This window comes from Otolemur garnettii, unplaced genomic scaffold (assembly GCF_000181295.1).
Source record: "Otolemur garnettii isolate 467f Iridium unplaced genomic scaffold, OtoGar3 scaffold00094, whole genome shotgun sequence".
In the NCBI taxonomy this organism is placed as follows: Eukaryota; Metazoa; Chordata; class Mammalia; order Primates; family Galagidae; genus Otolemur; species Otolemur garnettii.
This window is the reverse complement of record NW_003852489.1, coordinates 1040822-1051877: the sequence shown is the minus strand read 5'-3', so window position 1 is coordinate 1051877 and position 11056 is coordinate 1040822. Positions and strand designations below refer to the sequence as shown.

General features: G+C 46.3%; 1 protein-coding gene across 1 annotated transcript in view; it reads left to right on the top strand.

Moving 5' to 3' along the window:
- Positions 1-11056, top strand: part of CUNH17orf67 (chromosome unknown C17orf67 homolog) — a 31094-nt gene that overhangs the window by 14974 nt on the left and 5064 nt on the right. The window contains exon 3 of the mRNA XM_003795635.2: positions 10052-10188. Coding sequence (XP_003795683.1) covers positions 10052-10168 — 117 coding nt within the window. The 3' untranslated portion in view covers positions 10169-10188. The remainder of the gene's footprint in view (positions 1-10051; positions 10189-11056) is intronic.

Below are 11056 nucleotides of genomic sequence, written 5' to 3'. Positions count from 1 at the left end.
ATGTGTGCCAGACACTCACAGAAGACACCGCTAGTTCAGTCCTTGTCATCAATAGTTGGGCACGAGCTTTGCCTGTGACAACCCTTGCACTTTGTCACATGGCGGCTGTGCGGCCTGCCTACTCCCTGTTGGGTCCCTCTCTGCAGCGTCACCACCAGGGCATTCTCCAGTGGAACTGGCATTTTTCAGGATGCTTTACTTTTATTTTTGTAGCTGCCAGTGTGTGGTGGGGGAAGGATATGATGACCGTGAGTGTGACCGAGCATCGGGCTGGGGCGCCAGGCATCACACCTACCGCTGCTGTGAGACGTCAGTGCAAATGCCACTACAGTGGAGGGCAGGGAATGGCTGAGTGTTATTCTGGAAAGAACACTATTCTTGAAATAGTTTTGACCTCATGGGGCCCCGAAGGGTGCACAGGCCACACTTTGAAGAATGCGGTTCTTGTCTTTTGTTCAGTAAACCTCTGCTTAAAGTTTCTTGTGGCCCAGTTCCTGCCATGGGGGCTCGCCTCCACAACTTCAAGTTGTACTCAGATCTTTCCTTTTTCACAGAAAAAGTTTAATAGCTTGCACTTACTGAATTCCTGTTACATGCCAGGAATGGTGTGTGCCAAGCCCCCATAGCATCAGGAAACCATCAGGAGACTGGGTAATGGAGGAGAGTTTATTAAAGATACTTTCCCCAAAGGTGTGGGCAGGATTATGGCAAACCAACAGAAAATGATGAGGTAGTGGGGCTCACAACCCCGAGGCATGAAGGGTAAGGGGAGTGAGTGATGCCGCCCAGAGCTGGACAGGGCATCCCCCAAGGAGTTGTGGCCATCAGGACAGAGATTTAGTAATTGCCAGGGTAAATTATGGAAATTCTTTAAAAAGCTGACATTCAAGCTTAAACGTCTTTCACGATTGTGCTCATACTCAGGTGGGACTGTGCCTTCTCAGGGACGAGCCAGCAGGGTGAATGCCTCTGGCCTCTCTCTCCTCCTACCCTCCAGTTCCCTGGGAGTGCATCCCTGAGGTGGGGACAGCCACAGGGCAGGGGAGTCTGTGAGTATAGTTCAGCTGGGTCACAGGGCCAGGTAAAAAAGGGGAGCGAATGGATCTGAAAAGACAAATGGAGGTTACGTATTTGGCACAGAACTTACTGTGTCCCATCTCATTCAGTCTCACTGATTAGATAGAGCAAGCGCTAGAACCGTCTCTGTCTTGCAGATGGACAGATGGAAGCTGGAGAGAGGGGGGCTGGATTTGAACAAGCCAGAACTCTTCCCTGCCCTGCGGTACCACCTGGGAGACGGGCTGGCAGGAAGAAGGCAATGCGAGCTCCTTCAGAGCAGTGCTCCATGAACTAGCTGAACAAGTAAAAGCTACGTGCTGGGGGGGCTTGTTCTTTATTTACGGGACTCCACACTGCCTTCCTGTTCCTCTCAGTTACCGTTCTTCTGGCCAGAGACTCTTTGGACAGGGCAGAAACTCAGCTCAAAACTCACAAACACGGCCAGCGAGCAGCTGGGGAATCATTGTTGGGTTTCACAGGGAGGCCTCTCTCTGTCCGCCTTCCACCCCGGCTGACCCAGAGATGCCCTGCCAGGACACCCGGGTCTATTTTGATGAGTTAAATGAAAACAACAACCATAACCAAAACAGATTCAAACTGCACGGGCCCTGGGGGAAAGAAAAAAAAAATCAGGAAAGTTGGCCCCTTCGTAATTCCTTTCTCTCCCCATTCTCCCCCAACCCCTCTTAGTAACTATATTTCATATGGGATGTAGAATTCCTAGAGGACATTCAGGAACTTAAAACCCAAGTTCTAAGTTGGGCCCTTTGTTAAAGCTTTCGCGATACCGTAGGAAAGTTTCCGTGATTTACAGTTTTTAGGATGTCCACTTAGGATATCAACTTAGAATATCAGTGCATGCTAGGCCCAATGTAATCATGTCACAGATATTACTGATTATGTCTACTGTCTCCCAAGGAGGAATGCTGCAAGCCCGACTAATGGCCTGCTGGTTAGTGTTACCTAAGTGTGTATATACAGGTGTGCGTCATGCATACATGGCAATTGTTCACATCCCATAATCACAGCACCCAGCCTTCTTGCAGGGCAACATCAACAACACACATTCCTCCAGTTAAAAATCATTCCCGTCTCTAGCTGCCCTCTTTGGGAGGGAAATTCAAGTTTTCGACTAATACATGATCCAATCACACTGCCCCTGCATGAAACGACATACAGCAGGGAGAGGTCACTGTCCACCAGGGGGACCAAGGCTGTGCTGGGCTAGAGAGGGCTGGGGTGGGGTCACGGGAAATCTGAGAAGGCTTCTGGGGGAGGTATCATCGAAACTGGGGCCTGAGAAGTCAGACAAGCAGGAGGCGGGAGAAAGAGAAGGCGCAGAGGTGTTCTAGGCAGAAGGAGTGGCAGGTGTGGACAAAAGCTTCAAGACAGGATTGAGCACGGCCGGCCGTTCGGGGCAGGATGGAGAACAAAGCTCAAGTCCTTGGTTGGTGACAGGAGGCTCAGGAGATGGGTGTGGCTGCGTCTTGGACAGCCTGGAAGCCACATTAAGGAATTGGAACTTCCTCCTGAGCCCAAGGGGAGCCATTCATGTATTCTAAGCAAAGAAACCACGTGGGCCAATTTTTAAGAAACATCACTTTGCAAAAGGATACCGCAGAATCAAGAGGGATTTTTTTTTTTGGTCTTTTCTTTCTAATTTGCTATTTTTACAAGACTTAAAAAAACATAACGTATTACTATTGTAATAAAAATAAAGCCACTGAAGATATTTTAATTTTCCTTACTATTGTAATAAAAATAAAGCCACTGAAGATATTTTAATTTTCCTATTTTAACAACTCGCCCTGACAAAAGACCGGAGAAGACACACAGATGGCTAGGAAGCATATGAAAAGATGCTCAACATCACACCTTGTCAGCAAAGTGCAAATTTAAGCAACAAGGAGATACCATTACATCCCTATTAGAACAGTGGTTCTCAACCTTCCTAATGCTGCGACCCTTTAATACAGTTCCTCATGTTCTGGTGACCCCCAACCATAAAATTATTTTCGTTGCTACTTCACAACTGTAATTTTGCTACTGTTCTGAATTGTAATGTAAATAGCTGACATGCAGGATGTATTTTCATTGTTACAAATTGTACATAATTAAAGCGCAGTGATTAATTGCAAAACAATATGTAATTATATATTGTAAAATATTTATTTCTAATTACAAATAAATAAACTTTTGTCTTGAAGCATAGTGTAGCATGGGTAACAGTCTTTTTTTGTGTGTGTGGTTTTTTTGGCCGGGGCTGGATTTGAACCCACCACCTCCAGCATATATGGCTGGTGCACTACTCCTCTGAGCCACAGGCGCTGCCAACAGTCTTAATATAACAACAGGAAACTACATGGCTACGTTGTGCAACTGTATGTGTAAAAAGCCGCTGTCAGTGCGAAGGTTGAGATTGCCTCTTTCTTACCAGCTCAGAAATTCTCGGGGCAGTCTTTGCAAGAGCACAACGAAGATCATCTCCCACAACACGTCTACTTCTGCATTTGGACTTGATAATCAATAAGCTGGAAAACCCTGTTTCACAAAGATATGTTGTTGGAAATGGAAGAAGAAGGCGCGACACAGTCTCAGAACAGGATATGACTGCAAACTCTTGATCCAGAATTTCGTAACTGGCATTGTAGAGAAATCGACTCTCGCTGCATCGCTGTTAATAAGTTCAACGAACTCCTCTTGAGCTGTCTCAGGAACATCTTCAACTTTGACTGTGAATGGGCTTCTGGCAAATGCAAATGGGGTGTCAGGTAGATTTGGAAAGTACGATGAAATTTCATGTGCAAGTATGTGCAAGTATTCTTTCACAGAAATTATCATCGTAATCCTTTTGTCTGGTTCAATGTCATGTTCCTCAAAGAAAGCAGGTAAGGCAGGCAAATTTTATTTTTAATCCAATTTTTTTTTGCCAAAGCTGGAGTTTCATTTGGAATGATCAGATCTTTTCAGACAAATCGAGGCATACTGCATTTAGTCCTTGCAGTGATAAATTTAACTCATTTAAGATGGCAAAGATGTCAACCAAGTAAGCTATTTTCTGCAGTTCATTTTTATTGCTGAAAAGTGCTTCGAACCGTCTTTGCTTTCTGATTAAAAAACATTTCGAGTTAATCACAAAGCTCAAAAACACTTAAAACTTTTCCTCTTGAGAACCATCTCACTTCAGTATGAAATAGCAAGGCATTGTTTGGTGCATCCAACTCATTGCACAGTTGCGAAAACAGTCCACTGTTTAAAGTGCTCGCTTTTACAAAATTGGCAGAACTTATGAGGCTTTTCATTACTTCTTGTAACTCTTGTGGCAGCGTCTTCATTGCTAATATTTGCCGAAGAATCATACAGTGGGTTCCGATGACCTTTGGTGACTCATTCAGCACCAAACATTGAAATCCAGATCGACATCCTAGCATAGCTGGAGCACCGTCTATGCAAACACCACAAACCTTTTCCCAAGAGATCTTAGGCTCGTTCAGAAATGAACTAACTGTGTCAAATACCTCATGTGCAGTAGGTGTCGTTTCAAGAGGTTTGCAAAAAAGAAACTCATCTTTAAAGTCGCCATCATTAATATACCTCACGTAAACCAGTAAGTGAACAGTTTGCAACGTCTGTAGATTCATCAAGCCGGATACTAAATATTGGAAGTGGAGCAGATTTAACTTCCTGGATTACCTGACCAAGAATATCAGCAGACATGTCATCTATTCTTCTGCAGACAGTGTTGTTAGATAAGGAAATTGCACTCCATTTCGTAACAAATTCGTCTCCGATCATAACTCAAACAATGTCTTTGGCCGCTGGCAACAGTAAATCCTTAGGACTGGTTTGAGGTTTCATAGCTCTGGCGATTCTGAGTGCCACCAAGTATGAAGCTTCAATGGCTGCTACGTTTTGTTTGTGGTACTTGCCACCATTGTCAAGTCTGGCTTTCTGGAGTCCATCAGCTTTGCTTCTAAAATAGTTGGTATCCTTGCCGGCAAAGTTTGGGTGCTTGCTATCAAAATGGCGTTTTACTTTGTTCAGCTTCATAAATTTGGCTGATAGAACTTTGCAACAAATAACACATTGCGGTTTCGCAATTCCTGCTGTAATTATTGAGGTAAAACCATACTGTAAAAATCCTTACTATATTTTCTTTTCTTAATGTTTTTCTCTACCCAATCCATTGTCACGGGATGGTTTGCTAATGAAAATAATATATGACAATAGCTTTAATAATACAAAAGATGATACATGGCATAGTTCAGTCCATACAGTTCATTCAAGTTTCCTGTGATTTACCATTGTGTTGTTTTTTTTACATACCTGTTGCTATCACAAGGGGGCAGTATTCACATCAACCACAGCTGAATATAAAAAGATGGATCAGCATCCAGATTAAGTTCCATGGTACAGATATATATATATATGTGTATGTTTTTTTTTGCAGTAGTTGATTTTACAGTACATGATTTTACATTTACCCGGTAATTATAATTCATGAAGTGTCCTTTTACCTCCAATACTGCTGCTTTCAACACAAGCTGCTTTTAGCAGAGTAGCTGCTTTCAACACAGCAGCTGCTCTCTACACATGTGTGACTGGTCCACATAAGTACATTATGGCGCCAACTCTGTCATATACACCTGTATTTGTACGGGGTGTGTGTGATGGGGTTGGCGCAATGATGTCATCATGCCAGGTACTCATATGTGGGTCTATCTGCATGTGGGTGGACCTGCCTGGAGACGGATAGAGGAGCTGTGTCTTGGTTCCTAAGACCATCCGAAATATGTGTTTTCTGATGGTCTTAGGCGACTCCTGTGAAAGCGTTGTTCGACCCCCAAAGGGGTTGTGACCCACAGGTTGAGAACCACTGTATTCGAAGGACCAAAATCAAGAACATGGATGATAGCAACTGCTGGTGAGGATGGGGGGTGACGGGTACTCTCGTTCATTGCTACTGGGAATGCAAAGTGGGACGGCCTCTTGGAAGACAGTTTTGCAGTTTCTTATAAAATGAAACATACAATTCAGTAATTGCACTCCCTGTTTATTTACCCAAAGGAGCTGAAAAGTTATGTCTACAAAACAAACCTGCACACAGATGTTTATAACAGCTTTCTTCATAATTGCCCGAACTTGGAAGCAATCAAGATATCCTTCAGAAAGTGAATGGGTAAATAAAACAGTGCTTCATCCAGACAATGGAATGTTATTCACTGCTAAAAAGAAACACACACACACACACACACACACACACACACGGAGTAATCTTGAATGTATACTACCAAGTGAAAGAAACCAATCTGAAAAGGCGGCACTATTGTAGGATTCTAATTATATTACGTTCTGGAAAAGACAAAACTATGAAGATAGTAAAAAGATGACCAGTTTCCAGGAGTTAGAAGAATGACCAGGCAGAGCCAGGTCAGGAGTATTAGGGCAGCAAAATGTTCTGTGTGATACTGCAACAGCAGCTACATGTCAGTGCAGATTTGCTCACACGCCTGGAATGTACAACACAGAGAATGAGCCTTAATAACAATGCACCAATGAAGATTCCTCCATTGTTGGGCAGCGCCTGTGGCTCGAGGAGTAGGGCGCTAGCCCCATATGCTGAAGGTGGTGGGTTCAAATCCAGCCCCAGCTAAAAAAACTGCAAAAAAAAAAAAAGATGCCTCCATTATAACAAATGTACCATGCTGGTGGGGATGTTGATATTGGGGGAGGTTAGGGAACAGACAAGGTATATATGGGAAATCTCTGTATTTCTGCTCAATTTTACTATGACCCTAAAACTGCTCCTAAAAATAAAATCTATTAAGGAGACAAAACAAACAAAGGAAAAAACCCCACAAGAGGAAGGAGGTAAGGCCAGAGGCGCCAGCCCCTGGTGTGGGGCAGGGGAAGGCGTGTGGGTTGGAGTCAGCAGTGTCTGTAGGAGCCGGGCTGCCGGCTGGTGGGCCTGGAGGGTAAGGAGGAGGAGCTTTTGGCCTACTCAGCCATGGTGTGAAGTGAACAGAGATTTGATGAACCACTTTTGGTAGCCTGGGCAGTGCCTGTGGGCCAGAGATTGCACCAGAAGATGGAGAGAGAAGTGAAGAGGTTCTGTAACTGATTAAGACAAGAGAAGTAATGCTTTGTTCTGTTTGAGACATCCTGCTGATTTATCACTTTTCTGGTTTGTGCATTATCTGCGTGAGCTAATGCAATGATCAGCCATTGATCAGTGGCTGAACTGGCTTTGCTGCAGATTAAAACACATCTGGGAGGAGAAGGTCCACCCCAAAGGCTGGAAATGACATCCATGTGGACGAAGGGCAAACAGAGAGGAGGGGAAAACACAAGCACCTGCAGAGAAGGGTGTGCTCTGAGGCTGTCTGGGCTACTTGCTGTTTGTGCTCTCTGCCCCATTCCCTCACTCACTGCTCGTGAGCAGGTTTCTTTGCCTGTCCCCTGCCCACCTTCCACCCTGCTCTGCCATGCTCTGTGCTACAGGAGGCTGATTCTCATGGGCCACACCCCCAGTTCCCTGTCTGGCTGGCTTCTCACTGGCCTTGGCAGGAGCCTACGTGTAAGAGGAGAGAGGAAGTAGTTTGTTCCCAGCTTTGTCACAGCCTGCAGGGGCTGCATCCCCAATCCCCCAGACCACAGCAGCCCCAGCCCAGGACCCCAGCCCTGTCAGCTCCTCTAATGCGGCCTTGGCATGACTGTGGCTTTCTTCTATTGCTAGTACCTGGGTGCCAGGGTGCTCTGTGCTGCTTCCCTTGACCCTGCTCACATGGCTGTGAATGGTTCCTTTAGTAAAGTTTCTTCAGATGACACATTTGATGGAAAAATTGTGGTTCTAGAGAAGCTTGGAGACCAGCAGGGGCTGTCAGTGACTGTCATGGACAGCTGTGGATGGGCAGGGCCACCCTCTGCTGCTGTGAGGAGTGGGAGAAGGTGGTGGATCCTACACACAGCTGTCCTCACTTGTTGGCTTATGAGTATGTCATCCAGAGTTGCAGATGAAAGAAACCCAAGGGGTAGAGGTGATCACAACCTCCTGCCTCCTTGTAGGTAGGCAGCACTGGTGAAGGCCTCTGAGGAGGACGGTGGCCCTTTCGGGTCACTCTATCAGGGTGGAGCAGGGATGGGGAGGTGTGGGGTGGAATGCAAGGTGGAGGGATAGACAGAGGGTAAGGAGGCTGCAGCGACCTCTGTGGATAAAGGTGAAAACCTAGGCTGGGTGCAGTAGCTCACACCTGTAATCCCAGCACTCTGGGAGGTCGGGGTGGGTGGATCGCCTGAGCTCACAGGTTGGAGACCATCATGAACCAGAGTGAGACCTTGTCTCTAAAAATAGCTGGATGTTGTGGCAGGCACCTGTAGTCCCAGCTACTTGGGAGGCTGAGGCAAGAGAATCGCTTGAGCCCAAGAGTTTGAGGTTGTGAGCTATGATGCCACAGCACTCTACCAATGGTGACAAAGTGAGACTGTCTCAAGGGAAAAAAAAAAGTGAAAACCTGACCAGCAGAAGTGTCAGAGACAGAGGGAAGGCACTTGAGGAACACTCAGGAGGTAGACTCCAAGTCCTGATGTCAGTCCTACATTAAGTTTGCAGGTGAGGGAGACAGTGAGTCTGTCCTGGCTGGGGTTCCTGACGGGTGCTGATCACAGAGAAGGTCAGCATAGGACAGGGCAAGGAGCTGCCTGCTATAGTGAACACCACAATATGTAGAGCTGGCCACATGTCATAAAAGTGGACCCATACAGCACGTGGTTCTTTGTGACTGGCTCCTTTCACTTAGTGTAATGTTCCCAAGGTTCATCGATGTAGCATGGGTCAGGACTCCATTCGTTTTAGCAGCCAAGTAACATTCTACTGAATGGACTCACCACATTTTATTTATCCGTTCATCTGTTAACGGACATTTGGGTTGTTTCTAACTTTTGGCTACTATGAGTACTGCTGCTACGAACACCTATGTGCCAGTTTTTGTGTGAACATCCATTTTTATTTTCCTTGTATTGTCCTTATACACCTGTAAGGACAATCTCCAGCTAAGACTGCAGATGCTAACTCTATGTTTAATAACATTTTGAGGAACTGCTGGATTGTTTTTACAAAATACTTCTGTCGCTAGTTGCATTTTTGTGTTTTAAAGTCATTTTATTTGATCATTAGTACAGAAACTGTAGCTTTTTTCTGGTCACCCCTTGCCTTTTAAAAAAGACAATGTAGCCAGCAGTAATATGTTATGCAGTTATGCCTGTTTTGAGCTTTATAGAAATGGGGTCACGCTATAAATGTAGCCCATGGGGACTTGCTGTCTTCACTCACCACACTATTTCTAAGCCCTAAGTTGTCACCAGTAGCTATTTATGGTCACTGCTGTATAATCCTATGGTGCGGCCCTATCGTTCACTCAGTGCGTATTTGCTACTGTGAATTTATTGCTGCTGCTAGAAACATTTTTATTCACCTTTCCTGATGTGAGAGTTTCTTTTATTCTCAAAGCAACTAGCAGTGTTGCCATGGGCTGGGAACTGGTGAAACATGCAAATTCTTGTGCCCCATCCAAGATCTGCTGAGTCAAAAACTCTGGGACTGGGCCTGGAAATCTGAGTTTTAGTAAGCCTTCCAGGTGAGCCTGACATCAACAGTGTGAGGTGCACTGCTCCACAGTACAAAGTGAGGGTAAAATTTCTGGGTTGCAAGCAGCCAGTTGTTACAGTTCACCAGCGAGAGTGTCCTGTGGAGACACCCTCCTGGCGCTCAGTCCTGCCAGACTTCTTTATTTTGTCCAGCGAGTGGGTGGATCTGATTGGTTTTCCCTGAGGGAGGCGTGGCCGTGGAGGTTGATTTCCCCTCCCTGTCTGCCTCCCACCCTTCCTCTGCCAGGCTGCACCCGTCTCAGGAGGCAGAGCCCCAGCATGCATGCAGGTTGGCAGCTCAGCGGTCACTGTGGGTGACGCCTTCTTCCTTGTGGCTTTGTGTCCACAGGAGCACATGCACTACTTGCTTGCCCTGGAGCACCGCGCGGAGGAGCAGTTCCTGGAGCACTGGCTGAATCCTCACTGCAAACCCCACTGTGACAGGAACAGAGTCCACCCTGTGTAAGGGGCTGGGGACTAGCTGTGGTACGTCTCATTCTGCCAGGTTTTCTGTTGGAGGGGTTGGCCGGGGACAGCACAGCATGGGCTGGAGACTCTCTGGACCCTGGCATTGGGGGCCAGCATGGGTCAGGGTGGTGAGAGCAAGGCAGGAAGGCAGGGAAGATGGGGAGCCAGATTGAGGGGAGGCTGCGGGACACACAGGGAGTCTATCCTCTACCGAGGTACCTGGAGATCCCAGACAGGGAAGGATGTGACCCTGTTTGTCATTCAGAGACGATCAGTCTGGAACCCAAATCGGGATTGTTGAGACTCGGGTCTCTCAGGTGAGGTCCGCATTGTGGGATTGACCTGGGCCATCTGCCCTATGGGCACCATCATCACCAGCATCTGAAGCTTCCTTCCTGGCTCTTGGTCCTGTTCCCCACTGCCCTCCCACGGTCACCCTCCACCTTCTGTCTTCACTGGGCTTCCTCCTTCCACCCACAGGGGCCTGCTCAGAGTCCCCAGCACATTCCGCATGCCCACCTCTGCCCCTCTCTTCCCAGGGGAGGCTGTTTGCTTCTCCTGGTCTGTCCGTCTGTTCTCATTGCCTTTCCTGCTTTTCCAATTTCTATTAGACAAGGTGGCAAAATTCCTTTAGAGGTTAAGCCCGAGGAATTTCATTTCTCCTCTGTAAATTTTATGGACAGGCATATAGTCAGGTAGTTTATCCTTTGCAACTAGGAGAAATCTTACATTTTTGCTGTTTATTATGCATTTTGTGCCAGCGTGGACAGTCATCACAGGGACACTCTGTTAGAGGATTGTTCTATAGTTTTTAGGTGCTGTCACATAAAATCTCTCCTTTGATCTCTTTTTTCTTTCTTTCTTTCTTTCTTTTTTTTTTTTTTTT